The sequence below is a fragment of the Furipterus horrens genome, unplaced genomic scaffold (genome assembly GCF_987537825.1).
Source record: "Furipterus horrens unplaced genomic scaffold, mFurHor1.1.pri manual_scaffold_5, whole genome shotgun sequence".
Lineage (NCBI taxonomy): Eukaryota > Metazoa > Chordata > Mammalia > Chiroptera > Furipteridae > Furipterus > Furipterus horrens.
In genome coordinates, this window is record NW_028327175.1 from 191,337,925 (window position 1) to 191,363,771 (window position 25,847).

At 47.1% G+C, this 25,847-nt stretch overlaps 2 protein-coding genes across 5 annotated transcripts in view; one reads left to right on the forward strand and one right to left on the reverse strand.

The window, feature by feature from the left end:
• Nucleotides 1-25,847, reverse strand: part of AFAP1L2 (actin filament associated protein 1 like 2) — a 92,137-nt gene that overhangs the window by 50,896 nt on the left and 15,394 nt on the right. The window lies entirely within an intron of this gene.
• Nucleotides 11,116-11,693, forward strand: LOC150010667 (protein S100-A10). Its single transcript, XM_090279559.1, has one exon. It carries the CDS (start codon nucleotides 11,160-11,162, stop codon nucleotides 11,451-11,453), a length of 294 nt encoding a protein of 97 aa, XP_090135685.1. The 5' UTR covers nucleotides 11,116-11,159; the 3' UTR covers nucleotides 11,454-11,693.

The window sequence follows — 25,847 nt, forward strand, 5'->3', positions numbered from 1 at the left end:
TTGGAGGTCACGTCCTCGAGTAGGAGTTGCCTTAAGCCGGCTCTGCCATTGTGCTTCTCACAGCTTCATTTCTTCAGCCTTTAAGGGCACCTACTATGTGTTACAGCATAGATTCAACCAGTAGATAAAATGGGCGTGGCCCTCCCGGAGTACACTTCAACGTGCCTCATTGTTCAGTCTCTTGCTCTAGTTATGTTAGCTTTTCGGCACCTTTCAGAGGCACATCAGTAAAAAAATTCCTGGTATTCTGGAGTCCTGGTATTCTGCAATCTCCATGCATGAATGGGTGACGGAAAACCCTGTATGTTTTTTCTGCAGCTATTTTATTATGGCAGCTGTTAAGTTCTTTCCTTCTCATGACAAACGATGACCCCAGTGCGGTGGAAGAAGCTGGGTGAATTTCGGCAAGTTTGATAACGTTTCTGACCCTTAGTTTTCCCACCTAGAGAAGTGGGAGAGAATCATACCAATTTTGCAGGTTGGTGTGAGGATCAAATGCAAGAACACGTGGAAAATACCAGACACAACACATTATTCAATAAATGTTAGTATGCCCTGTGGTGGGTTGAAGAGTGGCCCCTCAAAGGTATGGTGAAGTCCTACTCCCTGGCACATGTGATGTCAGCTTATCTACAACTGGGTCCTTGCTGGTGTCATTAAATCAAGGATCTCAAAATGAGATTATGCTGCATTTAGGTGGGCTCTCATTCCAATGACTGGTATCCTTGTAAGAGAAAGAAGAGGGAGCTTTGAGATACAGAAGCACAGGGTAGAGACCATGTGGTGACAGAGACAGGGATTGCAGTTAATGTTGCCACAGCCAAGGGACACCAGGTGCCACTGAAGTTGAAGAGGTGAGGAAGGACCCTCCCCTAGAGTCACCAGAAGGGGCAGACTCCTGCTAACACCTTGATTTTGGACTTCTGGCATCCAGAAAAGAGAGCGAATAAGTTTTTGTTGTTTCAAGCCACCTCGTTTGTGGCCATTTATGGTGGTGGCCACAGATACTTACGGAACAAGAGCAGAACGTTTGTACACAGCTTAGGAAGAAAACAAAGAGCTTCATAAGGAACAGACTCACAAAAGATGAACCTGGCTGGAAAAGGTCTGACTTTCCACTGGGTTATAAAAATCTGATTAGTCTTAAAATCGGTCAGGAGGAAGACTTCTGAATTTGAAAACATCCGCCCTGGTGAAACAAAGCCCGACTTTCACCAAGAGCTGAGTGGGTGGGGGGCCCAGGGCTTCTGGGCAGGAGTCTGACTGGTGCGGGCAGGGCAGCTACATGGGGCGCAGGGGAGGAGCGTGCCCGGCTGCCCTCACTTGGTGACAGCGAGCTCCGAGACCCTTCACACGGGGAGCTGTCTCGCAGGAACAGGTTCTGACACAGGTGTAGAGCACTGGGAACATGGGTTTCTGGGAGTCAGGGCAAGGCAGCTCTTGGAATGTGTGCCAGACTCCGAAATGCCAAATTTAAAAAAAAAAAAGAAAAAGAAAAAAGAAATTCCAAGTTGCGTCTCTTGGCAGGCCCTTGAGCCCACTGGTTTCCCATCCCACGTGTGGCCTGTAGCGCTCACACTACATGTCCCAGGCCCAGTGTGAGGCCAGCTGTCCACGGCGCTGTTCTCAGGTCAGTGGCCTGGGTCCCCAGCAGCCCCAAGACACAGGGACAAGGCTGAGTCCCCGCTCGGGTCCTGAGTGCTGGTCCTGTCTGTCCTCTTACAGACTCGGACTTGCCAAAGGAGCCTCAAACTAATGTTCCCTGAGCGGGATGTACTAGCTCGGCACTTGCCTACCTTAGTTCATGTCGCTTAATCCTCTCTAACCTTATAAAACAAGAGTCTTATTCACCAGCCTTAAAGTTGGGGACAAGGGTGGAGTAACTTTCCTAAGGTTACAAAGCAAAGCCACAGGCAGAGCTCAAAGCAAAGCCCAGGTCTTAGGGGCATCCACTTGCTCATGCCCACCTTGGGACAACCTTCCCAGATCAAGCCAGGTGGCATCTGTCCCCCAGCATTCCGGCTGTTCTGTCCATACCATTGAAGTGACGGTGCTGTCACGTGACCTGCTGTACCGAGGTAAGCTACCCCCATACTGAATCCACATGACAACCCTGTAAGACATATATGATCAGTCCCATTTTATAGATGGGGAAACGGAGGTCTCTGAAAGAGAACACGCCTTACTCAAGGCCACACGGCGAATGTGACACAGGATCTGAGCCAGGGCCCCACGAGCCCCGCCTTTTCTCCTGAGCAGGACCCTGCTTGTGCCCCCGGCTTGAGAGCAAAGCCATCTCTGAGCAGCAGCTGTTGCTGTGGGGCTAGTGACAGGTTAAGGAGGTGACGGCCAAGCTGTCACTTCCATTTGGTTTTTGGAGTCCCTTTTCCCTCGCGGACATTCTCCTGTGCGGGCGGCCACTCTGTGGCAACCTCAGGGATGTCCCAGCTGAGACAGCTGCTGACGGATTGCCTCAAGAGCAGCGACGTTCACGCGGCATGCCCCGGACATGTAGCAATGAGTGTACGTGCACCCTGAGATGAAAGAGGCTGAACGCTGCTGCTCTAGGCTCCTGCCGCCCAGGTCAGGGAAGGGGCCCACATCCCCCTCCCTGTGGGCAGCACTCCGGGGCCCGTATGACTGTCCTGGGCGGCCATAACAGAATACCATGGACCGCGTGCCTTAAATCACCAGGAATGCATTCTCTCCCAGTCCCGGAGGCCAGAGGTCCAAATTCAGGTGTTGACAGGGCCATGGTCACTTTGAAGTTCCTGGGGAAGAATCCTTCCTTTCCTTCTCCTAGCTTCTGGGGGTGGCTGGCCACGTTTGGCATTCCCTGGCCCACAGCGGCCTTGGTCCAACCTCTGCCTCTGTCGTCACGTGGCATTCTCCCTATGTGTCTGCATACAAACCGCCCTCTTATCAGGATGCCATCTCCTTTTTTTTTTACACTTTCTATACTTTTATATATAAGTGTGTACGGTAGTCCCTCTCTACATCGTGGTTCACTTATCTCAACCTCATTGTATAGCGGGATTTTAAAAAATATTATATTTAATTATTTATCACGGATTTTTTGCTATATCGCGGGATTTTATGGTACCGTACAGTAAATACTAAAATAAATGTAAGGTTCCTACTTTGTGGATTTTCACCTATCACAGGGGGGTCTAGAACGTAATACCCGCAATAAGTGAGGGATCACTATATATATGTGTGTGTATGCGCACACACACACACACATACACAGATATGTAAATAATACACTTAAAAACAATGAAATCAAATTCTATGTGCTGCCTGGGATGGTGCTTTTACTATTATATCATGAACCTGTCTCCAAGTCAATAAATATATATATTTATATCATGTGTAATAATAGCATAATGTTTCATCATGTGAATATACCATACCCTTATTATATGGTACATATGCATATACCAAACCCTTATTAACCACTTTTATTGATAGAGACTATATTGGGAAGAGCTTCTTGAACATACCTTGCAGTGAACCTTTCTGAATATTTCCTTAAAAAAGGAATGGCTGCATCAAAAATTATGAGCATTTTAAGAACTTAACTAAATCCACCTTCACCCCATTCCAAAACATTGGTCCAGCTTACACTTTCCTTTCTCTATTTCCTAACCAATGGATGGCATGGTCCTTTTTAATCTTGACCAATGTGATAGGTGAAAACTGATATCTTGTTCTCACATTTCTTCTTCTTCCTTTTTTTTGGGGGGGGGATGCCTTTTCCTTATTGGCTATGGGCCCACCCTAATCCAGTACACCTCTCAACACCTTAACTGAATTACTTCTACAAGGATTCTAGTTTCAAATAAGAAAACTTTCCAGTTGTTGGGACTTGAACATATCTTTGAGGGACGCAATTCAACCCACAGCAGGACCCATGGAAGCCGAAACAAATCTCTCACCTGCGGCCCCAGCACTGAGCCAGGTCCTCTCTCCTCAGCTAAAAGGGGCTGAGCTGACTCAGAGGCTGGCTACAGAGGGGCAGGACGGGGCCCCCTTCTGTCCTGCTACCCCTTGGACCATGAGTTTTGGTTTGTTTCAGCCTCCATGCTGAAGACCAAACAAGTCAGATTCTCTCTTGTTGGGTCCAAACATCTGGAGGCTCCCCAATGATTCAAATGAGCAGATGAGATTAAAAACCAAAGTCCTAGGGCATACGTTTACTGGTTCAAGAGAGATACAGTAAGTCATGCAGCCAATGCGCCTGCCTCCCCTTCCTGCTCTTGCCCTCAGACCCCCAGCCTACAAGCTGCATGAGAAACATGCCTTTTTGTCTGCCTTGATCACCACTTATTCAGAGTGGAGTTTGGTGGCTGACACATAGCAGCTGCTCAATATGTTTGTTAAATGAATGACTGAGAGAATGAATGAATGAATGAATGAGTCAATGAGTGAAGGAATGGATGTAGGGACTATGGAGGGCATTTTAGGAGGAGACAAAGCCACATCAGGAAGGTAAGTTGAACCCTGCCATCCATCTAAGAGTTCACAATCCAGAAGGGGGGACAAAACCACCCACTCACCACCCCATAACTCAAGTACCAACATATTAAGTCTACATGATTGCTATTCTATGGGGAAGGAAAGGAGAGTGACAGTGACTGGGGTGATCAGGAAGGCAAAGTGGCGTCTGGGCTTGGCTTTGGAGGACGTGAATCCATAGGGATGGAGCAAAGGCAGCATGTGAGGTGGAGCTGAGAGTGGTAAGAGCTTTGGGGGCTGCTGAGAAGAAGGAGTGGCCGCAGCCCATGCTTCAGGCAGGCAGGCAGTGAGATGCAGCTTCTACGGGGTGGGCCAGCAGGCCTGGGAGAGCCTTGCCAGCCAGGTGAGGCCATCCAGTGGTAACAGGAAGTGACAGAGGGCTTGGAGCAGAGGAATGATGACAAAAACAGAATTACTGAAGAGTTAGCTAGCTGGCTGTGGTGTGTGGGAGACCAGCAACCTGAAGCCCACCTCTGCTCCAGCCCAGCACAAACTCAAGTTCACAGCTCAGAGGCTGAGCACGGGGTGTTGTCTGGTGAACCCTACATACTACTCAGAAACTCCTAACAAGACGTATTTTATAAGCCTAATGGCCTGAAATCAGGACTTCAATGCTAAGGATTTTCAATAGAAAGGCATTCCCTCCTCTCCTTCTCAATGTACACAGTCACTGAATCATTGTGATCACTTAGGCAAAGCAAGCTACTAACGTCTCCAAGCCCTGCGCGACTCTCGGCAATGTAACCGTGCAGTGCTAAACAAGAAAACGTGCAGAAGTGTCTAGGCATGTACACTGTTCTCTTCCATTCCCAAGCTAACACATAATCCAGGAACCCCCAAGAACACTCTTGTGGGGCGCCCTGAGGAAGTCCAGTAGTTTCAGTATTTCTGGTGATCTCTGGGCACCAACCTGACAGGGAGTGTAAATGAGGCTTCAAACTCTGAGTCCTGAGGTGGCCATCCAGATGATCCAGAATAGACTTAACATTTTAAAAAATTATTACCAAATTGAAAATATAAAAATTTAAATCATCACAAAGAACTCAGAGAAACAAATAATATCAAGGGCCCAGTGTGAGAAGCAGCATCGCTAGGCAATGCAGAAAACCATCTACAAAATCTTCTAAGGTATCAGCCCCACCCCCCACCGCTGCCCCCACACGGCTCCAAGTCCAGTTACTACCCTGGGTTTAATGGGCAACCTTTCTCTGAGCATCCTTGGTTTTCCAGATGCTCATCATGCCTTTGGAACTACCTCCATCTCTGGAGCTGAGATTGATGACAGAGGTTCAGTGTGTTCCCAGCGGGAATGTTTAGTGACCAGACTCATTCAATACAGTCAAGAGCCATGGGTCTCACTCCCCAGTATCAAGATGCTAACTCTCTGCAAAAAGGGGAAATTCTCAGCTGCAGGCCTACCTTGGAGCTATGACAGGCTCGGTTCCAGACCACCGCAATACAGTGGGTTCAGTCACAAGCTGCGTAACGACATTTGACCGCATATACGATGATGGTCCCATAAGACCATAATGGGGCTGAAAAATTCCTATTGCCTAGTGACATCATAGCTGTAGTCACATCAAAGCACAACTCATTACTCACACGTTTGTGGTGATGCTGGTATAAACAAAACTACGCAGCTACCGGTCGTATAAAAGTAGAGCACATGCAATTATGTACAACACGTCATACTTGACCATGATAATAAATGACAATGTTACTGGCTTATGTATTTACTGTGCCTTTTAGTGTTACTTTACAGTGTGCTACTTCTACTCATAAAGTCCGCTGTAAGATGTATGATGGCAGCAGCTCATACGCCGTGTTTACTGTCTCTCTCACTTGCATCATCTTCTCTCCTGTTTGATTTAATCTCCTGTTGTTTTGAACAGTAACACGCTCTACGGGCTTGCAGCCTAGGAGCAACAGGCCAGACCACTGCTGTGTGTAAAGGGCTCTCTATGACATGCACACGACAAAATCGCCTAATGGTGCCTTCCTCACAATGATCCCCGTTGAAAAGCAGCAATGACGGCATGTGTACTCCTCAGAGGTCCTGCAGGTTTGGCCCCAGGCCACCGTAATGAAGGCAATATTGTGATCAAGTGAGTCATAACCTTTTGGCTGGTGGAGGGTCTTGCCTTCTATTTGTAAGAAACACAACACCTGTGAAGTGCAATAAAGCCAGCTGTGCCAGTCCTCATGACACTCACCAAGGCAGGCCTGGGACAGATTCTATCAAGAGGAAGCATACGGCCCTCTGGCACCGAGGGCTGTGTCGGGTCCCCAAAACTAAGCGATGATCCTGAGAGCCCAGAACCACTGCCTTTGAACAGGTCGCTTATTTGTACTCTGTACATTTCCTAAAGGATTTCTGAACATGGGAACAGAAAATCAACATCCAGGCAGAAAGAAGAAGGAAGAAAATATACCCCAACCCTAAAGTTGTAAAGACTATGAAATATGAGCTCTGCCTTTGAAGGCAGTCCAAAAAAGGCAAGGAAAGCGGGGGAGGCAATAATTCTTATCTGATCAAAGGAAACACACCAGTTCTGCAGGAGGGACAAGCCTTTCCCTCATACTAAGCTGTGACGGTAATGCCTCCCATTTAACAGAACAAGACTTCTCCCAGGTTATTTCATATAAGAGCTTAGTGGCTGGGCCAAGCTGGTCACTAAGATGGCTGGGCCATACCACACCCATGAACCAGGCCTAAAATGCGTGGGAGGTAATGGCCCACACGTCACTTTCTGGCTGAGCCAGAAGGAAAAGAGCTTTGGGTGACTTCCCATCTCTTCTGTGTAAAAGGAGTCTTCTTGACAAAAGGCGAGAAGACAAATAGCCTCCTGGAAACCGCCTGTCCACACCAAGGGCAAAACCTCATCAGCTGTTCGCAGACAGACACTCGGGGGACCTAGACTCCTATCAGGCCAACCTCATGTTCTCTGAGAACATGGTCCAGAAAGTGGATTCCAGGGTGCGTTCTTTCTCCAGTGTCAGGGTTCAGAAAATTACTCAGCGGTTCCCTCTGTCGCACACCCCTCCCCACTCCAGCACAGACAGCCCCACAGCAGACAGGATGTGGCTGTGGGCAAGGGCTAAATGTGAAAAGGGTTGTTTGCAGAGCGGCCAAAGGCTGACCAATAATGCATCCAGTCCCCAGGCAGCTGATACCGAAGGCCAGAGGCCGCACTAGAATGCAGCCTCCAGTGCTAATTGCTGGGGAGAAAGGAATGAAGGCTCTGCCTGAACTTGCACGTTTATTTCAGGTTATTCCAAAGCCTTCCTGGTTGGCTGGCAGGGAGGCAGAGGCGGGCAGAGGGGGTGGAAGACTGCTCTCCACCCTTGTCTGACTGTGGGATCACGTGCCAGCTCCGCCAGTGCACACACACAGAACACAAACAGAAAGTGGACCGATTCTTTCCACCCTTGCAGGCCGCGCCGAAGCGAGGCGTGTGGGATCATTAGCTGCATGAACTCGTTAACGACTCCAGAGCAGACAGGGAGCAGAGATAAGCAGCAGAAGACTCCGCAGATGGCCCCTGCACGCGTCACTGCAACACTGCCCTGGAGGTTTAGAGGAGAGACCGCACCACCCAGCCCTCCAAGAGGCGACGGTTCAGTGGCCGACGGTGACAGGTCAGAACTCCAGCGCAGGTGGACAGGGGCCAAAAGCCTAGTTTTCAGGAAAAACTGACTACAGCAGGCAACTACAGCTGTTCCTTCTGATGGTGGTTTCCTTGGCTGGGTGTGAAAAAAATCATGGCTGATTTTTTTTTTTAAACTTTTAATGAAAAACTTTAAAATGAAAAATTTCAAACATACAACAGAGACTAGGGACATGAACCATTCCCACGAATCCATTACTAGGCTCATGGGTGCTGAACAGTTTGCCATACTTATTGCATCCCCCCCCCATTTTTGCTTATTCAAAACAAGTCCATTTTAAATGTGTAAGTACTGCAGTGAGCATATATACCTCAGTTTGTCTGTCAGATGCAACCTTTTTCCATTCATTCAAAACCAGTGATCACACCCAATACAATGAACACACTCAAACCATGTTCTTTGGTTACCTTGGCACCTCCTGCCCAGATGCAGGACTCAGAGGGCAGTCATGAGAGGGGTTGATGTGCCACCATCAAGCAGGGTGACCGCTTCATTTCCTCACCACTAATAGAAAATCAGAAGGGGTTAGTCTTCCGAGGTTTATCCCAACTCCAAATACTGCTATTCTCAGGCCTCTAAGGGTCCCCGCAGGTTAGCTGTAATATTGCCTATAATTTACTTTAATACTCTTCTTTGAATAGCGCAATCTACAATAGATGCACCTAGGTTAATGTAAAGCGCCCATCCTCAGGGTGGGAGCCACTATCTAAAGTACCATCATCAGATTACACATGCCAGTAACTACTAACTAATGGAAAGACTCCAATCAGAAGTCCACACCCCAGAGACAGCTACCACCAGGCTTCGGATATTTTATGGATGCTAAAGCTGTTTTATTGCCCAAATGAGTGGTTGGAAATCCTATCCTAGCACCTCCAGCCTCAAAGGAACAGATGTAAGAATCTAGGCAAGCCCAGGACCCTTCAGAGTCGCATCCTAGGCCCGCAGCCCAGGGCTCACATGCTATCGGAAGGTTCTGCTGCCTGGCCCAGTAGGGTGGCTAAGGCCTGCCACTAGCATTTTCTTGCACCTGCTGTGAGAGGCCTGTTAGGCAGAACACCTGAACGCCGCAGAGCTGGGCATCATCAGGCCCGTGGAACAGACTAGGACTGTTCTTGCACCTGTTTGCTCACGGATGTTTAGCAAGCAGCTGAATTTGGTCTGAGACTTGCTTTCACTGTGGGGGAGGGGACCTATGGCCCACTTCTGTATCTGACCGTTGGAAGACACTGTATTTGCCAAAAACACCTCCAGTGTGGCTATCTCCCCACTTCTAAGCTTTGATTTGCATTATTTCCCTCTCCCTGGAATTCCCTCTTCTTTCCCCTCCTCTATGACTCTTTTCTCTCTGTGAAAGCCTAGTTCAAGTCTTGCTTCCTCCAAAGTGCCTTCTCCAGCCATTAGGACTTGGGCACAGCAAGGCCATTCTGAACTGATGTACACTTCCTGGGACTGTGGGAATCCTGGCAGGTACTCACTGCACTGTGATGGGCTGGAGTTTGCAGGGTCTCCAGCAGGGCCCCATGGACAGGACGCCCCCTAAGTGCCTCGCCACTGCCTGGAGGGGCCACACTGAGCGGGACCTCCTCTCTCATCTCTCCCTACCTGCTGCTGGGCAGCGCAGCTCAAGTAATACTGAAACCTTTTCTCGGTCTGCCTGTGGACCCACTCAGTGCTCAAGGGAGAAACCCAGCTGCGTTGGTGCTAGAGAGGAAAAGCTGGAGGGGCAGGGGCAGGAACTTGGCCCCCATGTTGGAAGGAAGAAATTCAGCTCAGCTGGGAGCAGGCAGATCACGAAATAAAAAGCTTGTGGTGTGGGTCATTGTGTTATAAAAGTGGGTTCTGAAGAAAGCAGACCAGCTGGATAAGAGCCCTCATCAACGGGGCTTGCGGGGAACGGGGGACAATTTACCAAGGTCAGAATTCGGGCCACAGAAAGTCCCCTGTGTTTCTTTTCTTTCTTTGTCTTTGTTAACAGCACAAGAGCAGAGGGAAGACTATTTTGGGGAGGGGGAGATGAGGGTGCGGCGGGGGACCCATTATATAGCTCATAAACCTAGTGAATTAAATACGATTCCAGTGTGTGGATAATGTGGGTGAGTTCTACTGTATTTTATCAGGGAAAAAAAGACAGAATGGAATGTTTCTTCCCAAGAGATTCGCTCCATGAACTTCTCCCAGGCAAGCCAAGTCTTGCAGAGACAGCAATAACAAAGGTTTTTCCCTTGGATGAAACAGCAAAATTCTTGACTCATTTGTTCCAAGCTGAAGTTTCTCCTTGGGCTTTAGGAGTGATCCTGTGGAGGATCTCAGGAGGGCTGAAGAGTTTAGCCTCCAGAATGACCATTGGTTTTGTACCTTGGTCCCTGGACAGCCAACTGGGCAGGCCCCAGGGCCACCATGGGGTCCCTTCCTCCCAGCTCAGAAGCATGGGGGAGCCTTTCTTCACTCCAGAGGGTTCCCAGGCTTTCCGTCTGTGAACACCAAGCCTCGCCCTGGGCTGATCTGCCACTGCTTGTCCCAGGATTTGTGGCTCAGACAAGGGAAGGGGCATCAGGCTGGGGGGGGGGGGGTGCCAGGAGTGGGGGGGGGGGCACCTGAGAAATAACCCAGTATTTTCTTTCACTATTTTCTTCGTAATACAAGGTTCAGGACAGGCCAACAGTGACCAGCTCTGGAAGCTTTCAGGATGCCAAATATCTTGTCAATGACTTCTTTTGTGTATACCTTTTTACTGGAAAAGAGAATGTGTATACATACACATACATGTATATCTCACACATGCAGGTATTGAAGAGCATCTCCCCTGTCTCAGAACCCCCGGCACCAGCCCCCTCTATGGCAACTACCTTCAATGGACTGTGTATCCAACCAGGAATTCTTAGTGCATAATATTCTAGATGAAAACAGATATAGCGACGTCCTAGCCAGCCTAGTGATCCTGCCGCTCCTCGGACCAAGACCTCACCAAAATGCCGTCTCAAATGGAACACGCCATGGAAACCATGATGTTCACATTTCACAAATTCGCTGGGGATAAAGGCTACTTAACAAAGGAAGACCTGAGAGTTCTCATGGAAAAGGAGTTCCCTGGATTTTTGGAAAATCAAAAAGACCCTCTGGCCGTAGACAAAATAATGAAGGACCTGGACCAGTGCCGAGATGGCAGAGTGGGCTTCCAGAGCTTCTTTTCGCTAATTGCTGGGCTCACCATCGCATGCAATGACTATTTTGTAGTACACATGAAGCAGAAGGGAAAGAAGTAGGCAGAGGAGCAGGTATTTCCTCCCTGATAGAGTTCTCCCAATGGGTCATTTAAGGAATATCTGCCCCACAGCTTCCCCCTGTATAAGGATTTCATGAGCAGATTGGGACCCTTAGAAAATGTACAAATAAAATCCCACCCCCATTTGACAAGAGAAAGAAAAGCTAATTAAAGCCAGAGAAGCGTTTGATTTTTATATTGCTTATATCCTCATGTCCTCAATAAACAAATTTCTTTTTTAGTTCAAAAAAAAAAAAAAAAAAAAAAAAACAGATATAGCAAAATACAGAGAAAACACTTGTATTCTAGTAAGCTCACACTATATACAGCATTAAGACCCTTGCTATTTCACTTGCCAATGACCCTTGAAGATCCACGTTGAGCAATGTATGCGGTGTTTCGTTCTTTTTAATGGCTATCTAGTACTCCACTGACTGGATGCCATATATGTATAAAAATATATCTTTTGTTTATAAAATACAACATAGTTGTTATTTTGCAAAACCTCCAATACAAAAAAGTACCAAGCATAGTAACAAGAAAAAAATCTCATGAACCCTTCCTCCCCCTATTTTTTTTTTTTTTCAATCCTAACACTTCCAAGTCCCCCTGCCTTACAGGCTACTCTGAAATGATGACATGGGACATTTACTTGGTGGCCAGTGGAGAGGACAGGGTCTGGGAAGACAAAGGCCAGGCCCTCAGGGTTCTGCTTCCTGACTTCATCTCTTGCTTAGACTTTTCCTTTGTCACCATGGTTACCTGCCAGTAACATCAGTGAGATCTAGACAGAGACACTAACTGGGACTCCAAGACCACTGGACCTGCAGAAGACACAAAAGGTAGGAGCCCCTGCCCTCACGGAGCTTCCTTGCTGTGACAAAGAGTAACAGGACACAGTCTCACTGACGCAAGCCTTCTCCCAGACTCCTGAGCCCTGTCCACTCTGGCTCCTCTTGCTGCAGCTTCAGCATTCAGGGCTTGGACATGTTGTAGGTTATTTCATAGACTTTGCGCACCCATCCCTTGCATCTCCTAGGCAACGGGACCCTCAACATCCCAGTGAAAGTTACAGATTTGAACCGCCTGCACATTATCACTGGATTTTTCTGAAACTGGCTCATTTCAGCAGAAAGGGAAAAACTGGGTTTGGAAACTCTCTCTGGGAGACAAACAGCTGGCTGAGCCTCTGGCACGAAACCCCAGTGCCAGGGGCAACAGGCCTGACAATCAGGACAGTGGTCTCATTTAAGGAGCTGCACATGTGTGCTCTTCCCTGGAGCGTCTTCACAGCCAGCCAGCTAAGTGAGACAGAATCCCAGTGGGTCTCCAAAGACCCTCCGGAGGCTCCCCTTCCTCAGCCCCGGCCTCAAGATAAAGGCAGACGCTGTGAGCCCTGGTTGTGGGGAGGCTGTTCCCAGATTTGTCTCATGCTCAGCATGTATACAGGAGCTGCCAGAGTCCTGAACTCACCCCTCACTAGATGATTCTAGAAAAAGAAGAAAAAAACATGCAGCTGTTTCGGCTTCTCCATCCTTGGAAAGACCTTCCAAGTAGGAGCTGGAAGGGGCCCAGGGCTGACGTTGCATTCTGAAGAAACCCTTTCCTAGACAGATCTTCGAGAACTAGGTCTGTAGGATAGAGGGCGGCGGGATGGAGGCGAGGGATTTTGAATTCCTTAGAGCCAAGGAGCGGCATGTGGGAACAGGAACATGCCTCAGGCTGTGGCGAGAAGGGAGTTTGTCACTACACCAGGCATCACCTGGCCTAGTGTTCCTTTAGGCTTGCTCGGGTGTCTGAGCTAACTTGGCCATGTCAGGCACCACTGGGGGGCTACGGCCTCATCCTCTAGAACAGGGGTCAGAAAACTATGGCTCACGGGCCAAACTGAACGCACCAGCTGTTTTTGCATGTCCCCCAAGCTAAGAATGGCTTCTACATTCTTATTTTATTTTTTAAAAGACTTTATTTATTCATTTTTAGAGAGGGAAAGGGGAGGGAGAAAGAGAGGGAGAGAAACATTGATCAGCTGCCTCTCACATGCACCCCAACAGGGGACCGAACCTGCAGCCCAGGCAAGTGCCCTGACCAGAAATCAAACCGGCGACCTTTTGCTTTGTGGGATGACACCCAATGCACTGAGCCACACCAGTCAGGGCGCTTCTACATTTTTAAATGGCCAAAAAAAAAAAATCTAAAGAATAATACTTTACGACACATGACAATGATATAAAATGCAAATTTCATAGTGTTCGCAAATGAAGATTTTTTGGCACATGGCCACTCCCACTTGTTTACACATCGTCCATGGTCGAGCCATGGCCACACAGATCAATCACATGGCCACAAATCCTAAAGTATTTACTAGCTGCCCTTTACAGAAGTTTGCTGGCACCTATTCTAGAGCAGAATTGAGGATATTATGTAGGTACCACTATGACAAGACAAAACACTCATGTCACACAAATTTCCTATTGACAAAATTCAAAATATAATAATAGAGTGCAATGTTTAACAATACAGATGTACTAATGACAATGGAAATCTGTTTTTGAAGGGGAGAATGTTTTGCTTAGTTGGAGCGCAAACTCAGTACTCACTATCATCAAGTCAATTGCAAATATTTATCTGTCAAAAAATCCCTAGCTTGGAAGCCACTGGCCAGTACAAAAAAGGTGACTTCAATTTTCAGATTTTTTATTACAGTCACATAAGAGTCTAACTGGGAACAAATACAAAAATTTTTAATTAGATTTGAGGAACAAAGGACGCCATGGCCAGTTGTATTGTTCCTCTCTACCCTCCTCAGCCACCGCGCCCCCCCACCCAAAAATCACCCTCTTAAAGGAACCACACCCACTAAACGTTGTTTAAGAGATTGGGAGATCTCTCAGAGCAAGGATCATGTGTATTTACTGGTATATAAGGACTTGGAACTGTAAAATAAACCAACATATATGGAACACCCACCATGTACCAGGCCCTGTGCACGGATCTGCTGGAGGTGGAGGTGTGGCAGGGGTGGAGAGTGCAATAGAAAAAAAGAAGAAATATTATCCGCACTTAAGGACTTTCAACTTAGAGGAGAAGAGAAGGAATAAATGCCAGTTAGATAACAGAACGAAACTCTGATATTGATGCTGCTGCTAGGGTGGTAGCATCTGACTTGCGTGTAAGCAGCCTCCATTAGATCTTACACATGTGGGATTCTTTAGTCCTAGGGTAGAGAGAATTCAGTTTCCCTGACGCAGAACTGAAGAACCTCTACAATCATGGCTCTTCTTTGAAAAGGATGACCTGACTCAAAAACCCCAAGGAAGACCATTTTGAAACAATCACAAGGGCTGAAACGACACAGCAAACTCAGACGCTGATAATGCAGTTGCTGAACTTGTGATATCCAGAACTGTCGACACTCAATTAAAAACGTACAATGGCTTCAGCACTATCCAAAAGATAGAAATACTGAAGACAAGGCTAGGGAAACATGGAAAGAATAAAAGACCACCCAGGCAGACTCAGAACCAACCCAAGACTGGGAAACCATTGGCGCTCCCAGGCCTCCCTAGAAGCCACCACCCACAGAGCCACGAGCCAGGAGGAATGGGAACGAAATGGTGGAGAGATCCCAGTGGACTGGGCTCGGCACATCCTTCACCTGCCTTCCCAACGCGGGGAAGGCAAAGCGCACTCACTTGGGGTTTTGAAACATCACTAGGGGCATTATCCAAGCCAAGGTCATAAAACACATATAAAACATCTCCTTTGGCCCATAGTTTACTAATTCACACTTATATCCCTTCTTCCTACCCAGCCACCCCAACCCCCGGCCAGACTTCCCCAGTCTAAGAACAACCAAATGTGAGATGCTGCAAATGTCACCTTCACCAGCACAGGAAGAGTTATCACACAAATGTAGCAGATGGAACACTTTACAGATTATCTGAAAAACCTAGCAGAGATCATCCTTTCCTAAGACTCTCCCCAAGAGGCCAGTCTCAAGGCAAGGATCAAATGCGTCCCAAAGCACAATCTGTAAACTAGATTACTCTGGGCCATGTCCAGCTAAGGCCAATGACACGCTTCTTGGAAAGAGGCCATCACTGTGCCCACAAAGGTATGGTGGAGTGGCAGACAGGAAGGACACAAATGTCTATTGACCGTTTGCTGTATCATAGACACCGTACCGCATGTCATAAGTATTTAATCACGTGAGTTTCACTGTGACATCGGTGGTCAATGTTATCTATAGAATGAAGGTCTTGGCAAAATAGCAGTGAATGGAGAGAATGGTTTCTGGCTTTCCCCAGTGTGAGTTCCCATACTCTTCCAGATACAAAAATGAGTAAGATGCACTTCTACCCTCAAATGCTTTCATTTCAATTCAGCAAGGCAGTGATGAGCCAAGGCCTGGGGGAGCACAGAGAAAGGGGTACCTACTGGCCTGAGAGGCGTGGGGAGAGAGCGCTCCATGGGTGGCATTTCAAAGGGACACCGAGAGCCTTCCCCACATCTGAGGCAGTCTGTAGAGGACTCAAATGAGTTTCCTGCAACATCTCTCAGCAGCTGCTTCACAGGAAACTGGTTTAGCTGGACTTTCGCTGGTGTCACACCTCCCATGTGCTGTGTCCTTTTTAGCCAGGAGCCTCTCGGGCAAGGAAGGCTACCCCAGCCAAAGCACAGCCCAAGTCAAGGGTAAGGGCCCCCAGAAAGAGGGTGTGAACCACCTGGCAGTCCACCCCTTGAATGTGCATTGCTCTGCCAGCAAAGAGCGTGAAGAAGCATTCTTCTGTACATTACTTGGGGAAGGCACAAAACAGCTGCATCTAATTCTTTCTTGTTTTAATGCTAAACATGTTTCTAAAATAAGCATTAGCTTTGTATTGACACAGGAATTTTCAGTCAATCAGGTGTAAGGCTGTCTCATACTACTGAAACTTATCTCTATTACTTGATTAATCCTCACCCCTTGATACCCTCGCAGACACCAGGATGGAATACAGACAAGGCTGGAACACACACTCAAATCAGTACCCTTTCTAGGACAAACTGAGAAGCTTTCCATGAACTAACATTAAAAGTACTGCCTTTGTCTTCATTATATCCCAAGGGCCAGGAGATTTAGAATGTAAATAACTATTCTAATATGATGGACCGTGATTTCTACATGAGAAATGGTCTCTCTTCATAAAGCAATGATGGTTTACTTTCCCTGCAAATGTGCCACCTTTCAGATTGTGAAAAACCTCTGCTGCGAAGATGATTGCTGAAATTAAATTAGCCCCAGAAGACAAAAGGTAAGGGATGGAGGAAGGGAAAGAATGGCTCCATGTTGCAGTTTCCTAGGACCTTATAGTTTAAGAAGTCTCAAAAGGGGCCCATGGAGGAAGAAGCTCAGTCTCCACATCTGCATGGTCACTGCAGAAGGCCAAGAACACATCATTGGCCATCATTAAGGGGATCTGGGCCAAAGAGCCCCAGACCCTCCACTGTCCATAAGGAAGCATCTGGCCCTAGTGCATCACCGCATGGAGAAGAGACTCTATCAACTATACCAGATTATATACACATATATACCTGTGTATCTATGTGCCATATATATAGTGCATACCATATATATATATATATATATATATGGTGTGTGTATATATATATATCGCCCCTGACTGGTTTGGCTCAGTGGATTGAGCGTCGGCCTGCGAGCTAAGTGTCGCTGGTTCGATCTTCCAGTCAGGGCACATCAGAGAAGGAAAACTCTGATTCCAAAAAACCTCCACTGCCTTGCGGCATACCTCTTCAGGGGAAAGGCTAAGGGAGTAAACCCCGACAGAAAATCCGGAGCCGGAGTCCCTAAGGCGGTTTGACGTTGTAGTCAACACCGGCAACTCCTGCGGCGCACCTGAAGCCAAGCTGTATTGACTCCGTCTTTCCCTTGGACCCTTCAGCTGCGAAGAGAGGGGGGGTCTGCTGCATGGGCAACAGCAGACCCTCCATATCACCCTGCCCAGGCTCTGTAGCTTCAGCTTCACTGGAGAGGACACTCCAGCGTCATCGCAAGATGTCGATTTAACACAGGAGGAGACAGATACTGTGTCACTCCCGAGTCGGACTGCACAGCCATTCTCGGCGGTGCAGATAGACTCTTAAGAAGCTACACCATCGTCTCTCGAGACGGACGGCTGCCGACGACGACGATATATATATATATATATATATATATATATATATATATATATATATGAATTTTGACCTTGTTATCTCCCATGCATACCCTTTTTAATAAAAAGCATGACAGACAGAGGTCTTGCACTTTCTCCACTAGAGGGAACAGCTGCCTCCCTTACCCCCAGACGAAATACAGTGTCCTGGATAAATTTGTTCTGCTGTGGTCGTGACACCTCTGCTGGAAAGAGTAGTTTCCAACCAAGCCGGGGTGTTGGAGGCAGCTCTGCCTCATCATATATATATATACACACACACACAGTCTGGCCAGAAGGTAATCAGCAATATAATATAAAAAACAGAGACATTTATTGAAGAAGCTACAAGGTACAAGAAACACTGTACATTGGATAATGACACCTCAGTCCCCTGCAGAGTAGGCACCTTGGGACCTCACACAGTTCTCTCAATCACCGTCAACTGCCCCTTCATATTTTCCTGAATCTCACTGATGGTCTGAAATCTCTTCCCTTTCAAAGGTGATTTTAGTTTTGGGAAAAGCCAGAAGTCGCAGGACACCAAATATGGGCTGTAGGGCAGCTGAGTCACCTGGGTGATTTGATGTTTTGTCAAAAATCTCTGCACAAGATGCATGAGTGGGCGCGTTGAGCAGGCATGTTGTCGTGATGAAGCTGCCAGTCACCAGTTGCCCATAGCCACGGCCTTCTGAATCATCTGAATACTAGTTTCTGCAGAGAAATGTTCAAGCTTAATGCAAAATCTGATGCAGATTTGTTGCTCTACTCAGTCAATTTGAATGTAACAGCCACACAGTACATGTGCTCAACTGATGGCGCCTACCACTCCCACTGACTAGTACAGTGAAGTCGTCATTGTTCACGCATGCGCATTCCGGTCCATTCTCCTTGGCTGCCAGGTTACATCAATGTCGCGTAAACCATTCTCGTTATATTAACAATGGCTGGACTTGTTCTGGAAGGACCTCATATATCACCCATAACAGCTCCTCTGCAGCAGTGCTATGATGAAGTCAGCAAAACCAGGATCTTCAAAGGCAGGTCACACTGACCCAGCCTAAATATCCTATTTCTCCACAATAAAAAAATAAAAAATAAAGAATAGTCACCTATCACCCAGTGGAAAAGTTAAAACACTGGGAAAATTCTCCCATAAAACAAATGTCTTTGGGGGATGAGAGAAGAAGGAAGAGACAGACAGACATTTTCTCCTTTAGTGAAAGTTCTAAAATGTTGAGGCAACTTGGATGATGCTGTTACTGCTATTTCCCGACAAAGGCATTTTGAGATTTCTTGTTCCGTTTCCAGGGCAGTCACATGTTGCTCTCTTAACGCCATAACCCCCAAACCCCAAGTGTCAGATGGAGTCTGAGGAAGCAAAAGTTAAGCAGGTCTCTTCCTTGAGTCAGTCAGTTCCCTTGCCTTACAACTCCCTGGAGAGAGAAAACAGCCAAGGTCACGGGAGTGAGTCTGCTTGGGGCTTCGTATGTTTTATGTGGCAAATACTTTTGCTATCCTTTTGCAAGGCAGGGTGGGGGACAAAATAAAACTCCATTCCTGGCAGGGATTCGAGTTACACAATCTGGGAAGAGAATGTAGCCAGAGGACTTCACTTCACTGTCTGGGATCTCAGTGACAATTTAGACTGAATTTATGTTCAAGAGGCTTCCATCCCAAGGGGTGGGGCTTGCTTCAGAAGGCTCACTTATCTTGGACATTCTACTACTAGGGAGCAGACACTGGTTCCAGGGAAGACGCTAAGCGGAATTTCCCACCACAGTGCCCTGGACACCTTCTCCACAAGTCCAGAAGATGGTAATCCATGGGGACAGAAAGCAGAGTAGTGGCTGCTCAGGGCTGGGAGACAGGTGAGGATGGAGGACAAGGAGTGCTAGAGGGTATGGAGTGTCTTTCTGAGGTAGTGAAATCCCTCTAAAACCAATGTGGTCATAGTTGCAGATATCTGTGACTATACTAAACACTGAATTGTACACTTTGAATGGTGAACTGTATGGTATCTAACTGATATCTTGATAAAGCTCTTTTAAAAAAAGAAAAATTTTAAGTGTCATTTTAGGGACAGACTTTCTAGGTATCAGCAAAATTTAGAGTAATTAAAAGGAGATAAATTTGGTCACATATACATACATATACACACACACACACACACACACACAATCCTACTTTGGAAGAATGAACATAAAAGCAAGTCAAAAGAAACCAGGGCAGGGCAGAGGGGATTTGCAGTTCATATCCAGAGGGCTAATTTCCTTTACAGATAACAAGTGCCTACAAAATTAATTTTAAAAGACCAACAATCCAATAGAAGAATGGATAATGCATATGAACACACATATATATATGTGTGTGTGTGTATGCATGTATACACACACATACACACATATATATATACACACACACTCACATGGCTTTTATAGATATGAAATATTGTTCAACTTTCCTTATAGTAAACAGAGATACCATAAAGAGATATCTTTGCTCATTCTAGTGGGCAAAGATGAAAAATTATAATAATAGATTGTGTTGATGAGACTGTAGGAAAATAGATACTCTTGATAGTTTGCTGATGAGACTAAAAAGGACAGAACTTTCCAGAAGGGCATTTGGCAATATCTAATTAAGTTTAAGTGCACATATCCTTTACCCCAGTAATTCCACTCCTGAGGTTTCCTTCATGCATGCGAGGTCATTTTTTTTGTCATTGCAAAGGACTGGAAAAAAACATAAATGCCGTTTAAATTATATAAATCACACCATCTGCACACAAAGGAAATACTGAGCACCATTGCAAAGAAGGCAGCAGCTCTATCAGGAAGGAGCACCAAGAAACAGCCTTAACTTATCAGTAGCAACACAGCAGCCATGAGTATGCTCCATTTGAATCAAAAGGGGGAAATTACACATATATGGCTGCTGGTACATGGATTTTTATTTTATCTTTTTGATGTCTCCATAATAAACTGGAGTGAGAGAGCATGAACAAGGGTTTGAGGGGAGGCTACTTTTTACTGTACCCTTTTGGATTTTAAAACTACGCCATGGAAGTTGTAAAGAAGAGCGAAAGGGACAGGAGGGGAGAGTAGGGGAGAGAAAGGATAAAGAGAAAGAAAGGAAGGGATGGAGGGAGAGAGAGAAGAGGCTAGGGCGGGAGGAGAGAGGGAAGGAAGAGAGGGAGGAAAGGGAGTTAGGATTATTGCAGGGAGGAGGGAAAATATTTGGATGAATATATCCTTGACTGATGATATCACTGAGGGTGGAATTCTAAGGATTTTCACCCTCCATGTTATAAATTTTTGCTACGTAGGCATATTTTATAATAAGCATGTATGACTTTTACCATAAAATAGCTATTTCAAATGTATAGCTGTTGTTTATTCTATTTTAAATCATTTAAAATAACTCCACTGGGAGGAAAAGTACAAAATGAAAGGGAGAAAGGAAAACTCAATTTGCTAGGTTAGGCCCCACCAGCTTGGAATTCTGACCTTTGATCTTTGTCCTGGAAAGTCAGAAGAGACACAACCAGGGAAGAGGGATTTAAGAAGAACTTGCAGAACTTGCTGGAAGCAGGGCTTGACTGCCTAGCCTGAGGCTGAGGTCACTGAGCCACCTACTCCCCCTCAATGGCTCTGCCAAATTCCCCAGCTCCTCCTTTAATCAATCAGCCCCTCCTACCTTTCCTACAGGAAAACTGAAGCAAACAGATTCAGGCCAGGAGACCAGGGCCAAGTTCAGGTCCTGCGTCTAGCCCTTCATCTCTCTTAGCCCCAGTGCCCTCCTGGTCCATTCAACAACAGTAGGTGTGGAAACACACTCTGCCTAGGAGGACGAGACCCTCTAAAACCCAGCAATCCATAAAGATTGCAAAGGGTTTTGCCAATGTATCAAGAGGAAGGGCCATCGTCTGTCCGGTAAGTCAACTTCTTGAGGACGGTAGTGAGAGGTAGAATCATTCACTCTGACTGTTCAGGGCATTTCTCAGAAGCCATCCTTTTCTCTGCGTCTTGCTGCCGTGAGCCTATCTCCACGGCTGTTTGGGGCCTTCCTTGCCGAATCAATGGCATCTTGTCTGTGGTCTTGACCCAGCTCCAAGTGATGAACCAACTTCATTGGGCACGTCTGCTGAGATCTCTCTGAGAAGAGTCATTGTTCCCCCTACACTTGTCCAAAGCCCCCATTTACGGACGGCTGTGAGCGTGGATAGGGGACATTCATCACCGGGAACATTTGCCAGCAAATGAGAGACAGCTGTTGGGCTCGGATGGCATGTGGCTGAATGTTGCTTATGGTGAGATTTATTTTCCAAGCAAGAACATCCTCACTTATCTGTTCCAAACTGTAAGAAGTGGGGGAAATGCTCACCTTCCCCGACAGGCCGGAGTCCATGATCATCTCACTAATCACACAGCACGCAAGGCACATGGGCACGCTGGTTAAACGCCTACCTCCAGGCCCACTGGGAGAAGGGCCAGGTCATGCTAACCATGCCTATATAGCCAGGGACCATCCATGCCTTGCCTCTTGACCACCACATGCACATAGCAGAGCCGGGTCCACCGTCACAAGGGACTTTGGAAGGCTCAAGGTCTGGTTGAAGGAGGCAGATGGGAAATTGAACAGAAACTCCTTGGAACTACCAAGAACACAGTAAATGCCCACCTGTGTGCTAAACACTCTGCTGTGCATTTTAGGGGCTATAAAACTAGCCATTGGGACAGGACAGGGACAGAGACCCAGACACAGGTATACTGGCTGGGTCCCATGTGAAGTATGAGCAGCTAGGTCAGATGAAAGCTGGCTTCCTGGAGGAGGGGGCGGTGAATGAAGGTGGGTGTGACTGGGAAGGGCAAAGGGGTGGGGGCGCGTTGCCTGTCATAAACAACAACATGAGCAAAGGCCTGGCTGGGCCAGCTGGGGACACAACAGGGCTAGGACACCTGGAACCCAGGCACATACAGAAGTCCCCTTTCAGAAAAGGTTATTTCATCAGGCCAAGGTTCTACTCAGAGACAGCCAAGCCTCAGCTGTTAGCAATGTTGGGGAATCCTCCTCCCATAACAAAGGGATACAGTATCCCTCTCTATATTGCAGTTCTCTTATTGCAGCCTCACTGTATCGCGGGCTTTTTAAAAATATTATATTTAATTATTTATCACGGATTTTTCGCTATGTCGCGGGATTTTGCAGTACCGTATACGTATGTTGTTAAAGTGACGTAGGTTTCAGAGCATAGAATAAATGTAAGGTTCCTACTTCGTGGGGGGGGCGGTCTGGAATGTAATACCCACGGTAAGTGAGGGAATACTTGTACACCGACATCTGCAAAAAGGACATGACACAATGCTCCATCAATCTCAACACATGGGAAGTTCAAGCAGACGACGCCTAGCCTGGAGGCTCGCGGTCAGGCAAGGTACGTCACGCGCGGAGGCTGCGCGCAACGAGGAGGCGGTCCAGAAAAGATCGAGGCGGAAGCAGCGTCAGCAGCAGCAACAACAGCCATCTGCCTTCACCTGTAACAAGTGCGGCAGGGATTGTCACTCCCGAATCGGACTGCACAGCCATTCTCGGCGGTGCAGATAGACTCTCGGGAAGCTACGCCATCGTCTCTCGAGACGGACGGCTGCCGACGACGACGACGACTTGTACACCAAGATGGCGGGACTGCAGCCAATGAACTCGCGATCCCATTTGATATCAGATTCAAATGAGGCTGCAGGTCAAGTTTAAAGCCATTTGATCATGGAGATCAGGTCTAGCTCAATCAGGCTAGACCAGGCAGCAGAATGTGCTCTAGAGCCCTAGGAAGCTGGATTGTCTATGAATTTTTGCTTGGGCTGCCTCTGGCCTCAGTGCTCTCCGTTCACAGAATAAGGATAATAATATTTATGGCTGCTTCCTGCCTCCCCGCCCCCATGCCTAGCCCTGATTCTGCAGGCCTGGGATAAAATGAAAGTGTCTGTTAGGAAAGCTTTGGGAAGCCTTTCAGTAAAATTCTGAGCTCAGCCAAGCTCAGGGGAACAAGTCCCTGAATTCCAGGGGACTCCTCCAATGAAGCAATGCCAAGAGTGTCACAGAAAGATTCTAAGATGCTTTTCCTGTCAGGACCCTCCCAAGTAGAGGACTCAGCTACCCCATCGAGGCCACAGGGACCTGGTGGAGACTGAAAATAGGTACTTCCGGTTGTCATCATCACCTCTCCAGAGTCTCTAAGGATTAGATGAGATGCTGAGAATAAAAGGCCCAGGGGAGGGATGCTGCTGCTGAGCCTGTGAACACAGTCGCTGTCGCTGTCAGATGTGGACCACAAGGCTTTGACCCTGCTCGGGGTCTGAAACCCTGCCTTCTGATGAGAGGGTGGCCAAAAAGTTTGTTTGTTTTCCGTTAGATGACACTAGTAGCACTTAGCTGTCTTTAACTTCATGCGAAACAATTGTTAGATTGCATTGTGACAGCTGTCATTTTAGTGTGCATTAAAAAAAAACTTATCAAAATTGGTGAATTTTTGTGTAGCTATTTTAATATTGAAGATGGAAGAAAATAAGCAACATTTTTGGCATAGTATGCTTCCTTATGTCAGAAAGGTAAAAATGCAACTGAAACACAAAGATAAATTTGTGCAGTGTACGGAGAAGGCGCTGCGAGTGATCCAATGTGTCAGTAGCGGTTTGTGAAGTTTCGCGCTGCAGATTTCTTGCTGGACGATGCTCCGTGGTTTGGTAGATCAGTTGACGTGGAGAGCAATCAAATCAAGACATTGAGAACAGTCAACGTTATACCAGGTGGGAGACAGCCGACATACTCAAAATAGCCAAATCAATAAAGTTATTGGTGAAAATGAAAAATGACTTTTCTATTTTACTGGAAAAAAAAAATATGTATTTTTTGGTCAACCCAATAGAAACAGCTTCTTCGTCGGCCGCTGTGTGACATTTAAGTTTAAAGGCTCAGAAGGTAAAGGGGGCCAATTATATGGTGACAGAAGATGATTTGACTTTGGGTGGTGGGCACACAATGCAATACACAGATCTGCTATCACAGAGATGTATACCTGAAAGCTGTGTGACCCCATGAACCAATGTCTTCCCGATTAAATATACATACGCATATACATAAATTAAAGGTTCAGGCCCTCAGTTACACCATTACAGGCCCTCTCACACATCTTGTTGGGATATTTGTGAAGGTAAAAAACGGAACATACGTTGGAATAAAATCAAGCGGTATTGGTATTAGTTGTTATTTTTAATCATCACTCTTGATGCTTGATGTTCTGCTTCATAGCAAGAAGGTGGCAGCAGCTGAAGAGCAGGGGAGATGCAGAGCGCCAAGGTTGATTGACAGTGGGTCCTGGGCTGAGAGTTAGTCAGGAACACATCAGCCATGACTGCGACGGCCCCGTGGACTTCCCTTTGCCTGGGACTGCAGGTCCCAATCCAACGCTGAGATAATCCTCCTCTAGATGATTTCGTTCCTAGTTTTCAAAAACACTTTTACACCTAGTTTTTCAGTGATCTTCCTGACAAGCACGTGACACGTGACGTGAAGGAGAAGGTATTATTGCAGACGGGGGAAAAACTGGGCCTGAGGATGGCGGGCCCTGGAGGCACAACATTGTCACACTGATGGCTTCTTGGTGAACCACTTCCGCTCCCCACACAGCCCACAAGGCAGCATGACGGAGCTCGAAGGCCCTAGGCATCACCAGCACACACGGCAGCCGCATGGCAAAGTCAGCCCCCCACCCGCCTCCCATGGCTAGCTCTGACTGTGTGCTGAAGCCACTGAAAAGCGCTCTAGGTACAAGATCTCACTCCCTGATGACAAGCCTGCAAGGAAGAGTGCAACTGGCCCCTTTCAGGACGAAGAACCTGAAGGTCAGAGAGGGTACATGCCCAAGGCCAAAAGGGTCCAAGCTGGAGATGAACCAGGTCTGCACAAACCCTGCAACTCTGAACCACTGTTATATTCCCTGCAATGGAGCACTAGCGGCAATACAGCAGTCAATGCCTCTTAAAGGGACAGGCACTTCACTGACGCTGGCTGGCTCAGAGATCAAATAGCTGCCTTCCTTCCCTGGCTCTGCCTGGTGAGGACACAGGACCATCACTCAGGAATCTCCAGCAACTGTCCTATGCCTGCCACAGGAGGCTGCCGACCTGCGGGCTTACTCC

Excerpts from the sequence above, each read along its gene's own strand:
- LOC150010667 (XM_090279559.1), top strand. The coding sequence starts at position 11,160 with ATGCCGTCTCAAATGGAACACGCCATGGAAACCATGATGTTCACATTT.